Genomic DNA, 21,299 nt, shown 5'->3' on the forward strand with positions numbered 1-21,299 from the left:
ATGGTTCCCTTCTGGCTTGGTGTCTTGGTCTGTTCGGGCTGCTATAACGAAACACCGCAGACAGGGTAGCTTATAAAGAGCACATTTATTTCTTACAGTTCTGGAGACTGGGAAGTCCAAGATCAAGGTGTCAATAGACTCGGTGTCTGGAAACGGCCTGCTTCCTGGTTCGCAGATGGCCATCTTCTCACTGCGTCCTCACATGGCAGAGAAGCCCAGCCAGGGAGCTCTCTGGGGTCTGCTTGATAAGGGCAATAATCCCGTTCGTGAGGGCTCCACCCTCATGACTTAATCACCTCCAAAAGGCCCCACCTCCAAATACCATCACGTTGGGGATTAGGTTTCAACGTGTGAATTCTGAGGGGACACAAATATTCAGACCATAACACTTGGTATGATGGGGTTGGAAAGCTAGAGGCTGACTTAACTTTCCTCTATGGCTAAAACATTACTAGAATGCAAAAGACATAGCAATACTAGAAATGCTCACAGCTGCATTTAAAGAGTAGTTTGTGTCAGGCATTTTGGTAAACACCACAAATACATAGTTCTATCCCAGTTTTACAGGAGACGATACTGACTTTCTCAAGGTCCTCACGTAGCTGATGGTGGACCAGAGACACATACTCAGGCAGGTCTGTGTACTCTTAGCCAGTAGGCTACCCTGTCGAATTACAGAATTCTCTCCTCTTTAAGATTTTAGGCCCTGCTCCTCTCTGGTTATCAAGTGAAACAATATGGGATGATTATATGGCACATTAGAAGCTTGCAGGTTCATAAATCAATTTTCCCTAATAAAGGGAGTATCTTTTGCCAATTGAGTTTCAACTTGTTCTTTCAATTGTCAATACACTCAGGTGGTAGGCATGATTTCTGCAGAGCTGAACAGGGAGCTTAGCGATGGCAGCCCGCTGTACCTGTGAACCAGCTGTACTGGGAAGACTGTCTTCGCTGTGTTACGTTTGCTTATAAACTACCCATGGAACAAACCCAAGAGAAACCTCTCTTCTGTCTCTACCCAAAGGGCTGGCAGTCCCTCTTCTTTTCTGAGCACTCCTAGAAGAGTCATCTTAGTGTGGAAAGTGTTTCCTTAATACAGCTGCCCTCCAGTACTCTGCCCCTCACTGGACTGGAGGAAGGTTCTGGGGCAGGACATCTCTTAGATTCCAGATGGGCTTTCACCAGGCTGGCTACACCATCCTTTGCTGCTCCCTGATACTCCCAGGCCAGGCCTGCCTGCTTTTCGCTCCATCTAACTCTTGATTTCACTGGAACCTCAAGGAAGGAGATGGGGACAATAGTAGAGGCTGAGGCCAGGCTGAGGGAGCTTTGAGGGAAACAGAGATTAGCCATTGGCATGTGCCAATCAAAAACCAAGTCTACAACAGAAAAATCATCCTGGGAAGAGACAGCCAAAGAACGCTTCTGAGGAATGCTTTAGAAAAAGTAAGATCTGGTACTTCATTCTACAACTCCTAATTTACATGCACTTATTGCTGTCAAAGGCCCAGGTGAAGAGGTTAAGTGGCAAATCTTTTTCCTGATCAACACGAGCAATTATTTTTCCCTTTCATATTCATTTTTTAAACTATTGTAAATGCATTTCCACTTTCAACTGCTCTACTAACTGAACATAGCACATTTCTCATTCTTTCATTTAAGAATGGGGAGTGTCAATGAAACTGAATTAAACTATCATCTTTTGGGGGGGGTCAACCTATTTATAATTTGCATACACTAAATATAAAGTGCCTTTCAGGCTAAAGGCACTGAGCTTCATCGGGCAAAAAATGATAAAATATCAGCTAATTCATTTCAAAACAAATACAATATAGAAAGAACAGTGATAACCTTTAATTAAAGTCAAGAATATAAAGATTCTGGCTCAATTTTCCTTTCATTTCCCCATATCACTTATTTTCCTACTATCTTTGCTGAATTTTAACAGGCCTATTATAATATACTTGTCCTGGGACAGCCTCTATGATTACAAATAAAAAATACACATCCATAAGTCCTTAAACACCATTTAAAAAACCAAAGTGTCAATGTCAATTTTTTGATTTTAATGAAAATTCTGAACATTAAATGACACTGCTGCATTTACAATGCTGATTTTTAAAAGCTATCTGAAAATAAAATACAGTAAAATTATTGCTTCCAAAGTTATGTTGACATAATGTATACAAGGCAGAATTGAAACAATAGCAAACTGCATGAAGGCAGTTACGTAACCAATCTTTATACCTCCTTTTGGCATTTTATACACCTCTACAAAGCTATCATGTTATAGTCCTTATCCTGAAAGGGATGTCCTGCCGTCTAGATACTTAAATTCTATCCATGTTAAGATATCTCCTGAGGATATTAGTGTGTTTACCCATAGGAATGACTTTAATTTTGCATGTTAAGCAGTACAATACACACTTGACAAACCTCAGTGTGAAGTTCTACAGGCATATATTACTTTGCCAGATAATACAAAAAAAAAATCACAATGCAAAACCAAGAGTATTTATTCTCATTATTTTTTAAAAAAGCAACACTTATTTCACAATCCCTGGAACTGTAAAATAGCCATTCTGTTAATTTACAGAATTGAGGGAAGTATTTTAAATGTCAAAACACACATGCTGAATGTGATTTAGCGTATCAGCACCAAAAATCTGAAAAGTTTACAAAAATTGTTTAGATGTGTAAGGTGCATTTATTCATGAATTACATTCAGTTTGAGGGAAGAAACAGTACCCCCAAACTCACTGATATTTAAGAAATAGCTGAATAACTTCCACCTTGGTTTACAGCAAAATAAAAAATACTGCTTTTAGTTTTTCTTATATAAGTCATCTAAAATTTAGATCCAAAATTGAACTGCTGCCTTTTACTGGGAATAGAAGTTTGTTACATTTTTTATGTTCCAGTTTAAGATACTTCACACACAATAGTTAATGCCCTAAAAATATTTTAAAAACTTGAGTCATTTTGTGAACATCTGAAGAAAAGGTAGATCTCTTATATTTTTATGTAGAATTGGGTATAAAGTCATTGTGTGTCAAATAAAATTATTTTTTTAAACAGTATCAGTCCCAATCAGTAATCAGGACCTTTCTAAATATGTCGTTAACTTTTTGGGCAAAAATTACTCTTACGAAGTTAGATGAAAGTAAATACAGAATTTCTTGGTTTACAATCCAAAATTATTGTGACATTAAAACATGCCTCTTTCAAAACCACTTGGTCATTGCTGATGACACTTAAATAAGGAAAACTTAGGCCAGTATTGCTCTAACTATACTGACATGCTGTCCTGAATGACCTACCAAGGCTGGGGAAGGGACTTGGCCTGGTTCCTCAGCTCTGCAGAGTTGCCCGCCACCACCCCCCCACAGTCTTACTCTATAGCTTATGCAAAATCAACTCATGCACACTATTAACTCAAAATCCAGCAAGCTACAGCCCTGATGCACCTACATTCATATATTTCCTCTTTACTGTGTACATTAAACGAAGAATTCTGTTGTGCTTTTCACATATTTGATACAAGTTTTCATATTTTATTTCTAGGTTTCTTGGGATGGAAAGAGAAAGACTAAGAAAAGAAATACAAGAGGGGAGTCAGACTGTAAAGTAACATTACACACACAACTAGCCCAATATCTTTTTAATTTAAAAGATACTATCATCAAAAGGCCATATATATATATATAAAAGAAAACAAAGTCTCCTCCCTAAAACCCATATTATTCCAAGATAGATTTTTCACAGCGACTAGTATATATATCAATACATTTTTCAAATCTGTTCAGTTATCCATTGTGTAATGCTTTTAGAATTAAAAGATGCCATTATCATCGTAGTCTGAACATTGTACCATTAGGGAGATGTGCTTAGAAATGGTTCAGTGATTTGCTCATTATGATGACTATTTACAAAGATGTCTATTTACGTTAGCAATAAATAATCCTGATATCAAAAGAGATAATGGTCATGCACACACCGAGATGGCTGCATGCTCTTAAAATATTTACATGTAGTTTTTCGGTTAGGGCTTTCCCATTAGCAAGTGAAAGTATGGTCCCTTCAATTTTCTCCACATCAGTCTTGCTTCTGGGGGATGCATCCTTCCATTTCTACAACTTCAGGCCATCCTTCATATTTGTTTGTGTCCTTATTGTTCTTTATGTGCTGTTGGAACACAATCATGGTATACAGTTTTTAAAATTTTAGCGAACTGCATATCTGCAATAGCATACTTATGCGTACTCACTTCAGTAACACTTCTATCAACATGTAAATTATTGTTCAATATATTAAATGAGCAACACTTGGCATCTGGCATGTAGTAGCAGACCTTCAAAGAACAGCTGAAAGAACAAAACACTGCAGATGGTCTTTACAGGATCACTTGTTAGTCAAAAGTAGGTTTACCTTCTACCAAGTTCTAAAGTATTTCTAAACTTAACTGATTACAGCAACAAAAGTTCAATTAAAGTCTTTAATAACCAACTTCCTAAAAGGCTTAAGATAAAACTAATCATATGCCAATGCATTGTCATGTAGGAAAAAAATTTTCATGCAGAATTGACTATTTTTAAGTTTAAAATCAAAATAGTGCCACGGTTATTTCAAATACTTGATTACCAAGAACCTATGAAAAACACATGAACATATTTAATGTCTGCTTTATCTAAGTTTCAAATAACTGGGATAGGAATAGGCACTGCACGGTTTCACACAATTGCTTTTGTCCATTAATTAGGAAAGCCTAAGACACTAACCTGTTCAAAAGGGCTTTTTGTCTTAATGCCTTTTCCACCACAGAAGACCCAGTTGTCTCTAAAACCAAGATGAGTAATAGATGTACTCCCCAATTCAGCAATGAGCTGCCGGGCCTCATCATTGAGTCTTAAAGAGGGAGGAAAAGAATAATTCAATAAATGTAGTACCCTGTATGTTATTTAAGTAATACTGATACAGTTAGGATACTTAACATACAACCATGAAATAAATGAGAGAGAATGCTGGCTTAGATAAGAGAACATAAAAAAGATTTTTTATCAGAGTAACATTCCTACTATTTGAGTTTAATAATTTTTTTTTTTTTTTTTGGCTGCATGGGGTCCTTGTTGCTGTGCACGGGCTTTCTCTACTTGCGGCGAGCAGGGGCTACTCTTCATTGTGGTGCGTGGGTTTCTCATTGCGGTGGCTTCTCTTACTGTGGAGCCTGGGCCCAAGAGCATGAAGGCTTCAGTAGTTTGGCTCGCAGGGTCTAGAGTGCAGGCTCAGTCGTTGTGGTGCACGGACTTAGTTGCTCCGAGGCATGTGGGATCTTCCTGGACCAGGGATCGAACCTGAGTCCCCTACATTGGCAGGCGGATTCTTAACCATTGTGCCACCAGGGAAGTCCTATTTGAATTCTTTAGTGATGAAAGCCATGAAATCTAGAAATTAATTTCAAGTTCATGCTATTTAGAAGTACCTTTTAGGTGTCTTTATTTCACAACAACAATTCATTTTCATTTACATCCATCAAATAAATAAGAGAAACTGTAGTCAGCAGGTGCCTATTCAGGTTCATCCAAGACCTTAAGCAACCAACATCTTTGTAAAATTAAAAATCACTTTGAATCTCCACTAAACCCTTTGTAAATTACAGTTGAATAGAATAAAGGTAAGTGTTGATAGAAATTTGGATGTTTCTAACATCAGTTGTTTTATTTAAAAGAAAATGAATTTTGAGAATAGGGATATAAATTCTACTTCAGAGACAACTGCCAAGTGGTTATTTAAAAAAATGAAAATATTAACCACATAGCGGCTAAGAAAGGGCAGTGACAAAAGGCAACTGTTAGGGAAACAGCTAACTGAAAGATGCCTTTAAGGAATTTTGTGAGTGATTTTGTGAGTGATTCTCCACCTCTCCTCTGTCTCAAAAGGGAGAAGAAATTCAGAAGATACTGTGCTGGTTGTAGAGCCGAAAAAAAAAAAAAAAAAACACAAAAAGATAACTAAGGGACACCTGTGCAGGTATCTGGCCAGTAAGTCCTCTATATCACCCCAAAGATGGCATTTATAGGTCAATTAGAGAGGTCTGTTCTTCTAAAATCTGAGGCAAGGCAAGTTTTATATTTGCAAGTAAGTGGAGGATCATTGGCTGCAAAGTAGCAGGAGGGCCAGTGGAAGGCGCCTGTTTATCCTGCAGCCTTCTTTGAAGCACCCCATGCTAATATCAGCTGGCTCCTTTAATGGATAAATGAAAGAAACATGAGGCGCAACAGTTCTAATGTAACTTACTTGAAGATAAACAGGATATTTTATGTTAAAAAAAGCTTCATAAAACAGGAAAGAGCTACAATGTTATTAGCCTTCCACAATTATACAAACCACATCCATGGGGCAGTGGAGCTGTTTTAACCATAGCTTGGGCACTGCTGTCCTCCTGGGGGAAGTTCACGAGAATCAGTGAGAAAATCAGGGGCAGCCCTGGAATATTTAGCCTTTCAGACTCATCTATATAAAGCGATGTCTTTATAATCAAGGGAAATAAAAATAAATGAAATGGCTGTGGGACCAGTGAAGTCTCAGTCTCTGAAGATTTTGAGACCTTCACAGAGAACCACGTGTACCCACGTCTGGCGTTCTCCCCAAAGTCTGTCTGTAGCTGTGTTTCCTGTACCCGTCCTTACATGAATTAGCTATCACTTCCATTCGTCTGCTCATTTGATAAGCAACTTGTATGTTAGAGGGACATTCCCAGAAAGTATTGTCTGAACCCTGTTTTCTTGTTTCTAAATCATGTTAGGATGTCATGGATCTGCAGACCATCATATTCTACTCCTTAGTTTATCCAAATGTTTTATTTCTGGCTTAATTAGAATATTTTACTTGCATCATCAGTACTAGTAGTGAGTTTTGCTGCTTTATCGAGAACAAATGGTGTTGAAGTACAGAGGTCAGGCTTACTGGGCAGCGTAATGACAACCTCCTGGAGGAAAGCCTCGGGGCTTGATTCAATTACATCTCAGAAAAATCACAAATTGCATCTCACAGGCTTCGGGTTGCTCATGAATGTTAGGTTCACAAATGCCAAGAGATTGCTTCATACACAAAAACTGCTTGCAAGGTAGGTGGTTATCCAAACACAGGCCTGGCCCCCAGCCAGAAGTACATAAATTTTTTTCTTATCTAAAAATTTTTACATCAATTAAATATATTGAAGGGCAGTCATTTTTCCTTCTGTACTTCTAAATTTCAGAAGTGGTCATTTTGATCGGTATGAATAAACTAAGCCAATTTAGCCAAAGATCTAGAAGCAACTTGAAACAGCTTTGCATTTTGATCCCGTTAATCTTTCCTTACTTTTCAATGAGAACACCCTTAGGTCCTGTGCAGAAAAGGGTTAATAAAACGCCTTAGAAAGCCCTAACAGCAAGACTGGTCCTTGGCTGGCATCTGGAAACTTGGATTTGGGGAGGCTCCCCCCATTCACAGACCTGATCAGAATGATTCACTGTGTCTAAACTGTACAAACAATACAGTTTATGCTCAACACCTACCTTCTGTCTGGGAGTCTGGAATTTGGGGATATGTAAGGCGGAGGGTGCCTCCATGACCAGCTCCCAGTAAAAACCCTGGGCCATGAGTCTCTAATAACCTTCCCTAGCAGACAGCATTTCATAGTCTTGTCACAATTTGTTGCTGGAGGAATTAAGCATGTCCTGTGTCACTCCACTTGGGAGAGGAACTAGAGCCTGGCTTCCTCCAGACTTTGCTCTCTGCTAGCTCCCCTTTGCTGATTCTGCTTTGTATCCTTTTGCTGTAGCAAATCATAGCAGTGAGTAAGCAGGTCTGTATGCTGGGTCCTGTGACTCCTCCCAGTGAATCATCAAACCTGGGGGTGGTCTTGGGCAGCCCTGCCGCATGTCCCTATGTATATCTAACTATAGATTTAGAACAAGACAACTTTCTCAATAATTTCTAAAGTTTTCTAATCTGCCTATGTAGAATCTAGGGGATTTTTATTATTCCTTTTTGATATCTTTTATGTAAGTAAAAGATGATTTCATGCTTTAAAAAGAAGTTTAAAACCATGCAACACAGCCAATATTTTGAGCATTTGATACAGTAGGTATCAAAATGCCCCATTTCTTTAAAAGGCAGTGTAGTGTAACTAATATATTTATACATAGCATTAATTTTGGAGATACAACTGACCCTTGAACAACATGGGTTTGAACTCCCTGAGTCCACTTACATTGCGTGATGGGTTCAAACTGAGAAAAGGAAGTGTGCAAAAATACAAGGCACATCATGTTACTAATGACAAAACTTTTAATACTACTACCAGGAAGCCCTGAGTGCTCCAAATGAGATGCGACTCATACAACTACTGAAGGCCACAGAGAGAACTTTTGCTACCAAGTACAAATAATGAAGGGACCCACTGTTTCACAAGAATGATATAATATCAAGATCAAAGCACAACTGTCTTTTCCAGGGAGGCAAACACTCTTCGGTCAACATAAAAAGGGAAAAGTAGTTCAGGAACGTCCATATTAAGTGCTTTAAAATTAATTTAAGCCTCCAGGCCCACACATGTCACACACTTAAATTCTTAAGGAACTTATTAATAAAGTCTTCAAGGTCGTGTCAGTTATTTTAGAAGCATCATGGAAAATGAAGATGCTAAGACATTAAAAGTTAGTTAAATATTCCAGTTTTCAAAAAAGACAAGGAAAATTTTAAAAACAATGGTCCAATCAAACTAATTCTAACTCCTAGCAAATTCTAGAATGGAGTAGAAATTTTAGAATGGATCTCCTGTGAGTATTACACAAAGAAGAAGAAAAGAAAGAGAGGGAGGGCTTCCCTGCTGGCGCAGTGGTTAAGAATCCACCTGCCAACGCAGGGGACATGGGTTCGAGCTCTGGTCCGGGAAGATCCCACATGCTGTGGAGCAACTAAGCCTGTGCGCCACAACTACTGAGCCTGCGCTCTAGAGCCCACGAGCCACAGCTACTGAGCCCGTGAGCCACAACTACTGAAGCCCGCGCGCCTAGGGCCTGTGCTCTGCAACAAGAGAAGCCACCACAGTGAGAAGGCTGTGCACCGCAACAAAGAGTAGCCCCTGCTCGCTGCAACTAGAGAAAGCCCGTGCGCAGCAACAAAGACCCAACGCGTCCAAAAATTTAAAAAAAAAAAAAAAAAGAGAGAGGGAGTAGCTGGAAGGAGGCAGGAATAAATAAAGCCAAGTTAACACACCATCTCATATATTTCAGATTTAGAAGAGGTAGGTTTGGGGGCAGTAGATCAGGGTATTATAATTAGCATCGTTCATGAATTTCAAGTGAGTATCTGATGGTCTCAGAAAATAAAATAATTAAACAGCAACTGAATGGTATGCCTATTAGGATACAGTGGAAACTGAAAAGTAGTTCTGCAGTTGATGACTAGATGAATCCCTTGGAGGCGGCCTCCAGCTGGTGGCACACTGCCTGTGGTAAACGTGTTTGTCAATGACTTAGATTTAGACACCTGAATGACTCTGGAGAGAGTATGAAGCCTGGGCCATGGAAACCTCATAGGACAAATGTCAGAATCGAGACCAACTGGGCCAATAACAGCAAAATTAAATTTAACAAGGATATATGAATATAAAGTCCTTCATTCACATTAAACAAAAGCAAGTTCTGAAATGGGGAGGAAGACCTGACTTGGCAGTGGTTTAAAAAAAAAAAAATCTGAGATCAAATGAGAAGATCTGAGAATTTAAGTTGACCAAAAATGTGATGTGACTGCCAAAAGAAAATGAATGCAACACTAGTCTCCATGAATATTAAACGTAATTTCTCAAACATGGTGAGCTAGCATCTCCATTATACCCTGTACTGGCCAGACCACATCTGGGAACACTATGTCCAACTTGGGGCACCATTTTAAGAGAGACAATAATCACCTAGAGAATGCCCAAGAAATCCAACCAGGAGGGTAAAATGACCTGGAAACGTAACATGATAAAAGGTTAAAAGAGCCATTACAGCTTTAAAGTGTGTTCACGGAACACACTTTGGGAAATGCCATTAAAAAATGCTACTGAAGAATATTAGTGCCAGAGAAAACTATATAGTTGTTAAAAACAACATAAATGAGTATAACAAACTTCATGTACAACGTGATTCTAATTTCACAACAATGTATCACAATAAATACAAGAAAGAAGAAAGCAAAATAAAAAAATGTTAATGGTGTTCATCTGAAAGTTGGATTACTTTGCTCTATATTATAAATGTTTTCATTGAAAATGTATTTCTTATATTATTATAAATTATAACTCTGAAAAGTTGCATAAATTTTTAAGTTTACATACTTGGTTGCTCCATCATCATATGTTCCCATTAAGACTATTGTTCCATCTTGTATGGCCTTCAGAAACTCAATAAATGGGGCCACATCTGAAAAAAAAGAAAGGGTTGAGGGTTGGTTTTTTGGTTTTTTTTTTTAAATGACTGAGTAAACATCATGATAATCTCTTAAAAGTTAGTAATATAAAAATGAAGTTCTTGTAAATCAATAATTTCTAACGTAGAGTAACCAAAAGAAAGACAAATCTTATGAACAGGTTAAAAATTAAGTTTCCCATCAACTTAAAATTTCCCAATCCTGATTCATCCTGTACGTTTTTTATACTGATATTCCAGGGGCTAAATGAAAAAACCATAGCAAAGTCATATTAAAGCATGACTTATGACTTAAAGTAAGAAATTTAGGGGAGCAGGAGAAAGGCTCATGGACTCCCTGAGTACATGGCAAATTGTTTGCACAGATACTTTTCTAAAAATGAAGACAGAGAACTTTTATTTAATGCACAAAAGGATCTGGTAATTTAAAAAAAATTATATAAATATGTATACATTTGACCCTTGAACAACAGGGGTTTGAACTCAGGAGCCCACTTATACGCAGATTGTTTTCCAATAAGTACTACAGTACCACATAACCCACACTTGGTTGAATCCGCGGATGCATAACTGCAGATATGGAGGTCAAATTATGGAACTTGAGCATATGCAGATTATGGGTTATCCGTGGAGGGTCCTGGAACCAGTCCCCTGCAGATACAAGGGACAACTGTATACACACACACACTGATTTAAAGAAACTCCCGGGCATATCTACTTACTATAAACTAGGGGAAGGAATGTAGGTTAGTTATCACTAAAAGCCAAACTAATCAAGGTAAATATTGCAGTCTTTACCTGCTTCATCTAGTATATCAAGATTCAGAAGGGCTTAAACACCACTTCAGTGACAATAAACTGATGATGCCAAAGAGGCTGATCAGGTACTGCAAATTATTCTACATCTTGAACTCCTTACAACGTCAGGTTTCCTTACAGCCCCAAGTCTAATACTACTTCAAAACTGGGTTCCTTCAAATCTACTCAGTTTCTTTCCACAGCAAAGATTCCAAAGATTTTCTCTAACTGAATTTTATCTTAAAATAATAGCATTTTTAATTCAGAAAAAATGTAACAGAGCAGCTAACAAATCACTTCGATTTAAATCGAAACATGGCAGTAATTTACAACTTCTTCTTAATTTGAGGAGTATTTTTAGCAGTAGTTAATCCACCTGAGATGAAATACCAGAGCTTCTGGTCACATGAGTGATTTCGACAATAGTTTTATAAGAGTTATTCCATGCAACAAATTTTGGTAGAACCAATTACGCCTTTAGTATCTAAAATTGATGGTACATTTTAAGTTTACACAGTTTTGACAGCTATGCAAAGTTCTTCTGATCTCATTTAAAAAATAAATAATACATGCATTATCTCATTACAAGCTGAAGAAATATTAGAAAAGCTGAATGGTCTGAAAACAAGATAAATTTCAGGAAGCCTAGCAACTGCTGGCTTCCAGGGAATATACAAAGCGGATGAGAATGGGGAGGTGCAGGGGAGAGCCTCGACTTAGAAAAGAATCAGAAGCTAAATCAGTGCTGGCCTTCCTTCTCTCAGGCACATCCTTCTTCGAGGTGCCAGTTCCTTCCCTCTGCATGCTGGTGACTAACTTCCACCTGCTCCTTAAGGAACTTCCAACTTAGGAAGATCATCTGTGGATTGTTCTTAGTCCAGTAAACCAGAAAGGAAATTCCATTCCTTCTCTCAAATATTCATCTACTTGAATAATCATCCTGGTTATAAACTTAGTTTTGAGACTGAAAGATCATATGAAAAGAAATCAATTCAGTCAGCTAAGAATGCTTACACTGGTTATGTCCTTCTTCAAATTACTTATTCTTTTTTTTAGAAATTTCAGGCAGAAACCTAAAAGAGCCCGAAGCTTTGAATTAGTTGTCCTGCAAAAAGTAGGACTCAGATTTTTTAAAAATCTCAATTGTGATATTATTGCTCTTAATTACACATCACCAACAATTTTTATAAAAAGCAAAGTGTATGCAGTAAGACTGATCACTTAAATACAGCTAGACATTCAGTGAAAAGAAAGAGTAATAAAATGAACTAACACAAAATTAGTACCATTATTTTCTCATTAATGGGCTACATTATATTGATGTGATTCAGTGCCAGCAACAGAACACTTATATGTTATTCATACTTACTTCCTCCCCACATGTCAAAATATCTGGTGTCTATTAGATCTCCTGTTTTTCCTGAAAGAGATTGAATTCATAGCAAATTATGCAACTGAAATATACTCTACACTATATAAGACAAATGATCTTATCCAATGACTGATGCGAATTCATTAGCAGAGAAAGAATTATTATGACAAAACTTAAAATTTGAACTGTATGCATCTGAAAATTTTTTCTAAAAGGGTATTTTTTGAATAGGACTTTCTCACTAATCTTGGAAGCTGAAGAGTAGCAAACAGAAGTTCACTGTTGACTGTAGATCACTGGAAGTTAGATATTTTTCATCCGTATGTGTTACCATCTTCCCTTATTTTAAAATTACCCCAAAATACATAAACCTTTAAAAAAAAAAAACATGAATCCATGCTATTTTCTATTGTCAAAGCCATCTTTCAAAAAATTTGTATTTAATTCCCTTTGAAAAATTTTTTTTGCTATCAATTAAAGACAAATACGTATAGAACATTTTATAGCTAAGAAAATGAAGAAAGTAGAAACACAAAAATGTATCTCTTGTGAAAGAAGTAAACAATATTTTCCTACACTGTGAACTGGAGAAGGTGGCTGTGGTTTATAATCACCCTATACAGATTTACAAGGGTGACTGTCCCAGAAAGAGAAGACGAGTATGCAGTTGAGTCTCACTTCACGGGTTCATATTTTCAGATGTGATTTTGCAAGAACACTCGAGATGTTCAGGATTCAACGTGGACGATACTGAAAAATTACAATCAACTCCTACTCTTCACTCAGCCCCATACCCCATCCAGTAGTCCACCACGCTCTGTCATTCTATAAACCCTCATTCACGTCCATCTATATTATGTTAGGATTCCAAAATCTGCAGCAAGGATTCATCAATTTAATGTTAGATTGGTTGTATCCTGACAATCTCATGGGAAGTTCTCTACTCACTGGACAGCAAGCTGGATGCTTCTAAGAAAGCACGCTATAAATACTGAGATGCAGAGTCTCGACCTACAGTTGGTGTTTTGGGAGGGTGTGGGGAGGGTTTTAATGTCAAGCCTGGCTCTTTCTCACCTGATCTCTTGATATTAGAGTGCATTTTACTTTGGGACATATGAATATACACTGAGTACATTCATAAGCTAAAATAATTATTCTTACCATTTACCAAGGCAACATTGATCCCTCTTCCAACATTATTCTTAACACCACTCATTAAACTGAAGGGGGAAAGTCAAGACAAATTTAGAATTAGATACTGAACATAAACATACATTAAAGAAATAAAGCCATCCATGACAAAAAAAAAAAGTTGGGGATGTTATATATACGTACAATTGTTTAGTACTGCAGTGGAGACTGAAAGGTCTCTACCAAGTCAGAGAAGACAGTCTAACATTGAATAATTTTAAAGCAATGTTCTTAAATAAGATTTCATGAATAGAAATATATATTACAAAGTATTAGTGCTGAAATACTAGACTCTTTCTTGCTGCTCTGTGTGGCAGGTTATGAAATACCATTTTAGAAAATCCTTCAAACATGTGGACATTCTGCACATAGTCTGCACCATCCTCAAGGGAACAAACAAGGGTAACCTCTTTTCTACCTTCTACAATATCAATGTGACATGAAACAGAAGCGAGATGCTACTAAAATTTTTTATAATCTGAGAGCAAGAAGAATTTAACTTAATTGTGAACATTCTCTTAGTGATTACCAAGGCAAAATTTCTCAATACCCAGAAGAAGGAATATTGTATTCATATAATTACTGCATCTAACCATAAGACTTGTAATGTCATTCTGCGGTAATCAACCACTAGCAGCTCATAGACCATGACATAAAGATAATAAATACTGTGAAATAGAAGGTATGAATAAAATATTTGCTTGTTATCAGTTCAGTTTGTTGAATTAGAATTATTAAACTAAAATTGTAGGTACCTTTTATTCTAAAAATTCACAGTGATGTGCTGTTCAATGATTAACAATCATTGAGGTTGGGTTGAGGTTGGTGGAGAGGGGGGAGTTGCATATGTGTGAACACACACAACCGTATTCGTATATGATACCATCTATCTATCTATCTATTCTTTATCCATCCATCAACAGACATTTAGATTGTTTCTATCTCTTACCTATTGTGAATAATTACATTCCCAACCAATGACGTAAGTTTATTATAAATTTTACTGACAGAAAGGATCTGTAGCACACATTTTACAACTAATAAAATATATACTTTATTATAAATTTCACTTAGCCATTGATTCTCACAGAATGTGTTAGGCGATTTTCATATAACTCATCTGTGCTTAACCTATGGTTGCAAGTGATGAATGAGTAAAATTCTAATACAAAAGTTGGATGCTATTTCATTTAAAGAGTAAGACAAAGTAAGAAAACGCTGAAACATTGAGCAATAAAGACATATGTTGGAATTTCCCTTGTCTGTCAATGATGTGTGTGATGTTTTTGTTGAATCATGTAATACGTTTTCAAATACGAGAAAACAATTTCCTCAAAAAAAAGAATAAAATGGCAGGCTTAAGCCCTAACATGTCAATAATTATAATAAATATAAATAGTTCAAACATATCAAATGAAAAGAGAAACTGGCACAGTGTATTAAAATAAGACCCAACTACATGCTGTCTACAAGAAACAAGTAGAAACAACCCAGAAGTTCACAAACTAATGAATGGATAAAATGTGACATATCTGTACAATCGAATATTATTCAGCCATAAAAAGGAATGACGTACTGATACATGGATGAACTGTGAAAACACTATTCTAAGTGAAGAAGCTGATCACACAAAAAATCTACATATTATATAATACTATCTATACAGAATTTCCAAAATAGGTAAATCTATAGAGACAGAAAGTAAACCTGGTGGTTACTTAGGGCTGGTCGGAGGGGAGGGGAGACGGAGTAGAATGGGATGGGAATGGAACAGGAGGGCAACAGCTAAAGGACACAGCATTTCTTTCTGAGGTATGATAGTGTTTTAGAACTGACTGTGGTGATGGTTGCACACATCTCTGAATACACTAAAAACCACTGGCTGTATACTTTAAATGAATGTATTGTATGGTATATGAGCTGTATCTCAATAAAGCTATTTAAACAAAAGAAAGCAGGAGTGGCTATATTAACATCAATTAAAATACCAAGCAATCAAGATATAAAATATGTGAAGCAAACTCAGATAGAACTGACAGGAGAAACAGACAAATCTACAATTACAGTTGGACATGGCAATACCCCTCTCAACAGCTGATAGACAGAAAATTACAAAGGGTATAGAAGAATTCAACAGCAGCATTAACCAGCATGGTCTAATTGACATTTAAAGAACATTCTACCCAACAACAGCAAAATACACATTCTTTTCAAGTACCCATGGAGCATATACTATGATAGACCATATCGTGGGCCATAAAGTAAACCTCAACAAATTTAAAAGAACTGAACTCATACCAAATTTGTCTCTGACCACAATGTAATCAAAATCAAAGATAATAGGAAAATCACCAAACACTTGGAAACTAAGCAATATATGTCTAAATAATCTATGGGTCAAAGAAGTCTGAAGTGAAATTAAAAAACACATTGAAAACACAGCTTATAAAAATTTGTGAGGCATAGCTAAAAGAGTACTGAGATTAAGGAATTTATAGCACTAAGTGCTCACATTTAAAAAGAAAGTTTCAAATTAATAACCTAAGCTCTCATCTCACAAAACTAAAAAGAAACCTAAAGCAAGCAGAAGGAAAGAAATTAAAAAGAGCAGAAATCAAGGGAACTGAAAAGAGAAAAATAGAGAAAAATCAATGAAACAAAAAGCTGGTTCTTTGAAAAGGGCAATAAAATTAACAAACCTTTAATAAGACTGACAGAGAAAAAAAGACACAAATCACCAATATCAAGAATGAAATGGGGGACTTCCCTGGTGGCGCAGTGGTTAAGAATCCGCCTGCCAATGCAGGGAACACAGGTTCGATCCCTGGTCCAGGAAGATCCCACATGCCATGGAGCAACTAAGCCCGTGTGCCACAACTACTGAGGCCGCGCGCCACAACTACTGAAGCCCATGCACCCTAGGGCCTGCACGCCGCAACTGAGAAGGCCGTGAACCGCAATGGAGTAGCTCCCACTTGCCGCAACTAGAGAGAGCCCGTGTGCAGCAACAAAGACCCAACGCAGCCAAAAATAAATTAAAAAAAAAAAAAAAGAATGAAATGGGATATCCTTACAGACCCTGCACATAGCAAAAGGATAATAAAGGAATACTATGAACAACTCCACACATGTAAATTTGACAACTTAGATGAACTGAACCAATTCCTGAGCTAGTACAAACTAACACAACTCATCCATTGTGAAATAGGTCATTTAAATAGTCCTATAACTATGAAAAATATTAAATTTGTTTATAAACTCCCCCCACCCCCAAAATCTCCAAAGCCCAGAGAGTTTCAGTGGAGACGTCTACCAAATGTTTTTTAAAAAAGAATTAATACCAACTCTACACAAACTCTTTCCAAAAACACAAGTGAAGGGTATACTTCTCAATTTATTCTACAAAGCCAGTATTACAATGATACCAAAACCTACAAGAAAACAACAAACCAATAAGCCTCATTAAAATACAGGCAAAAATCCTTAACAAAACATTTGTAAATGGAATTCACCAGTATATTTTTTAAAAATTATCATAAGCCATGACTAAGTCAGGTTTAGTCTAAGGATGAAAGGTTAATTATTTGAACAGTTAATGTAATCCACTATATATTAACAGGCTTAAGAAAAATCACATGATCATCTCAATGCAGAAAATGCATCTGACAAAATTCAACAACCGTTCATGGTAAAAAGTCTCAGAAAAGTAGTAATAGAGGGGAACTTCCTCATACTGATTTAAAAAAAAAAAAAAATCTACAAAAAAACTACTGCGTAACATCATACTCAGTGGTGAAAGGCTGAAGGCTTTTCCTCTAAAATTGGGAACAAGTCCAGGATGGCTGCTCTCACCACTATTACCCAACACAGTATTGCAAGTCCTAGCCGACTTCCAAGAAAAGGAAATGAAGGCATATAGATTGGAAAGGAAGAAAACAAAGCTGTCCCTATTTGCAGATGGCATGTTTGTCATCTGCATGTTTGGATAATCCCAAGGAAGCTACAAAAACAAAAACAAAAAAACCTCTTGGAAGTAATAATTCAGCAACATTACAAGATACAAGATCAACATATAAAAATCAATTGGGTGTCAATATACTAATGAACACAAGGAAACTGAAATTAAAAACACAATGTTTTCTATGATTGCTCAATAAAAGGGGGGATGCTTAGGTATAAACCTAATAAAGCATGTGTAGGACCTTATGCTGAAAACCACAAAATGGTGATGAAAGATATGAAAGAAGATATAAATAAATGAAACATGTCATACTCATGGACTGAAAGATTCAACATTGTAAAGATGGTCAATTCTCCATAAATTAACATACAGGTTTAACAAAATTCCTAACAAAATCCCTGCAAGGTTTTCTGTAGATAGAGGCAAGATTATTCTAAAATGTCATATACAAAGGCAAAGAAACTAAAGTAGCTAAAAACAATTTTGGAAAAAAAAAAAAAAAGAGTAAAGTTGGAGGCATCATTCTACCTCATTTCAAGACTTATTCCATAACTAGTATAATCAACAGCATGTGGTGTTGGTGGAGGAATAGATATACAGATCAATGGAACAAAGAGAGAACAAGAAGTGGACCAGTGGAACAAAGAAATGTACTAGTGGAAGTATGGCCAACTTATTTTTTACCAAAGGAGGAAAAGCAAGTCAATGGAGAAAGGATAGTCATTTCAACAAACTGTAATGAAGCAAGTGGATATCCACAGGCCAAAAAATTGACCCTTAATCTGAATCTCATACTTCGTTCAAAACTTAATGTAGAATGGATCACAGATTCATATGTAAAACATAAAGCTATAAAAATTTTAGAAGATAATGTAGAGAAAAATCTTTGAAAACTAGGGCTTGTTGAAAAGTTCTTAGGCATAACACCAATCCATAAACAAACAATAAAGCATAACCCATAAAAGAAAAACATTGATAAATTGGACTTTATTAAAATTAATAACTTTGGTTCTGCAAAAGACCCTGGTAAGTGGAATGAAAAGACAAGCTACAGACTGGAAGAAAACAGTTACAAACCACATATCTGACAACAGGATGCATATCTAGAATATATTAAAAGAACTCAAAACTCAGCAGTAAAAAACCAAACAATCCAATTAGAAAATGGACAAGAGACATGAATAGATATTTCACTGAAGAGAATATACAGGTGGGAAAAAAACACATTAAAAGATGTTCAACATCACTAGACATAAGGGACAGATAATTGAGATACCACTACACACCTATTAGAACTAAAATAAAAAATAGTGACAATACCAAATGCAGGTAAATATACAGAGAAACTGGATCTCTCATGCACTGCTGGTAGGAATGTAATATGGAGCAGTCACTCTGGACAATGTTTGGCAGTTTCTTACAAAATTAAACATTACACTTACCACACAACCCAGAGCTTCTGGGCATTCTATTACAGAGAAATAAAGATGCATTCGAAATTCAAAAATCTCTATATGACTGTTCATAGCAGCTTTATCAATAACAGCCCAAATTAGAAGCACTGAAATTGTCTGGTTGAGGACAAAAGGTGATGGGTAAACTGTGGTATATCCATACCACAGAATATTAGTCAGCAATAAAATAGGAGCAAATTATTAATACGAACCAGTATTTCAAAAGCATTGTCCCGAGTGAAAAAAATCCAATCTCAAATGGTTACATATTGTATGACTCTGTTTATATAACATTCTCAAAACATCAAAATGATAGAAATGATAAAAAGATTAGTGGTTTCCAGGGGTCAGTGATGGTGGAGGTGACTATTAGAGGGTGTTATGAAAGAGATCTTTGTGGTGACGGAATAATTCTGTATCTTAATTGCTGTCCTGGTTACATGACTCTACACATGATAAAATGACATAGAACTAAACACACACATTATACTAACTAATAATTTCCATTCTGATATTATACTATAATTATTGATACATAAGATATAACCACGTGGAAAAATGGGTGAAGAGCACATGAGACCTCTCTGTACTATCTTTGCAACAGCCTGATATTTCTGTAATTTTTTCAAAACTAAAAAGTTAAAAAAAAAACCTCTACTCCAAGATCCATTAAAAAAGGAAAAGCATAAGAATTTGATTTGTAAAAGGTTAGTAACATTTAACTATTTACCCATACTCTTCGCATATCTGTCTTCAAAATTTCACTCGTTCTCTAAAACTTAAATGTAGTTAATAAAACACAGGCCTTTTTTATGTGTGTGCAAGACCAGTTGTGAAAGGTGGGCCATAAGAGAACCAAACAAGTCTGCTGCATAAGAGGGAAGTTTCAAAATGCATTTGTTCTGCTCCTTTCAGAAATGCGTTGTAGCCATCACTGATATGAAGAAGCCACAGCTATGATTAACCTGTTAGAGTAATAATTAAGCGTCACGGCGTCTTCTCCAAGAGAGATCATTTGGAGTGTGTGGCTGCGTCTATCAGAGAGCAGAGAAATAAAGGCAACAAAGCAGCACTATGACATAGGCTTCCCACAAGAGGGCAGTAGCTTACCAAGTTTTAAAGCGAGCAAAGGACAAACCACTAAAGATTTTAAATGTATAAAAGGTTAGTCCCTCTTACTAACACAAGTTGAAATATTTTATCCTTTACGAATATGAAGGTCACCCCACCACCGCTCCACACCTGCAGGCAAATAGCTAAAAAAAATGATTATACAATCTATAGATAGATTCTACAACTTTGAATGGAGTTTTGTTTCAAATACCTCCAACGTGCTCTAGCTATTATGATTCGTTTAGAGAAGGGTTTAACAAACTACAGCCCATGGGTCAAAACTAGCCGGCTGGCTGGCTGGCTGTCCTGTTTTACCACTCATGACCTTAGAATGGTTTTCACTCTTTTAAAGTGTTTACATTTTAAATGATTATGTAAGTACCTCCATAGTATCCCTGATTTTACCTTTTGGACCTCACAGCCCAAAACACTATCTTGCCTCTCAATGTGAAAAAAAAAATCCCTCAAAATAGTCTGCCATATAATTTCTGTACCAAACATTAAGATTATAATAAAAGGTGAAGTATTATTCCTAATATCAACTTCATATAAACTGAAATCATACGAGTAAATGCCTGAAATAAAAGCTGTATCTTGAATATTAGTAAACTCTATGGGTTCTCTAATACAAAAGAAAAAGAGCTACAATTCCTGTATTGTGTGACACCGGATATTTATACCCGGGATTTTCTATTTCTAACTAATGAGAAGCTTGAAATCCATCTCATTCTCCATGATGTATCTTGACTGCGTCCACTTGCCCTTAAAACCATGACCACGACCCTATCTTACCATCTTTTATCTGTACTGAGGTTTCTAAATCTCAGTCTATGATGATATTATGGACTTGATAATGCGTGTTGAAGGGCTATCCTGTGCACCGTAGGAGGTTTAAGAGCATCCCTGGCCTCTATAAGCAGCACCTCCACAGCTCTGATGTCCCCAAATGTTTG

At 36.6% G+C, this 21,299-nt stretch overlaps 1 protein-coding gene across 2 annotated transcripts in view; it reads right to left on the reverse strand.

Annotated features, from left to right (window-relative positions):
* Nucleotides 1–2,036: 2,036 nt before the first annotated feature.
* Nucleotides 2,037–21,299, reverse strand: part of FAM3C (FAM3 metabolism regulating signaling molecule C) — a 47,828-nt gene continuing 28,565 nt past the window's right edge. Inside the window, exons 5-9 of one of the 2 annotated variants that reach the window (XM_082846965.1) lie at nt 13,789–13,847; nt 12,625–12,675; nt 10,367–10,451; nt 4,779–4,905; nt 2,037–4,185 (exon numbers count right to left, since the gene is read on the reverse strand). In XM_082846965.1, coding sequence (XP_082703091.1) covers nt 4,096–4,185; nt 4,779–4,905; nt 10,367–10,451; nt 12,625–12,675; nt 13,789–13,847 — 412 coding nt within the window. In that variant the 3' untranslated portion in view covers nt 2,037–4,095. The remainder of the gene's footprint in view (nt 4,186–4,778; nt 4,906–10,366; nt 10,452–12,624; nt 12,676–13,788; nt 13,848–21,299) is intronic. The other variant, XM_082846966.1, reaches the window with a different exon arrangement.

Source organism: Leucopleurus acutus (genome assembly GCF_964270905.1).
Source record: "Leucopleurus acutus genome assembly, chromosome: 9".
Classification (NCBI taxonomy): domain Eukaryota; kingdom Metazoa; phylum Chordata; class Mammalia; order Artiodactyla; family Delphinidae; genus Leucopleurus; species Leucopleurus acutus.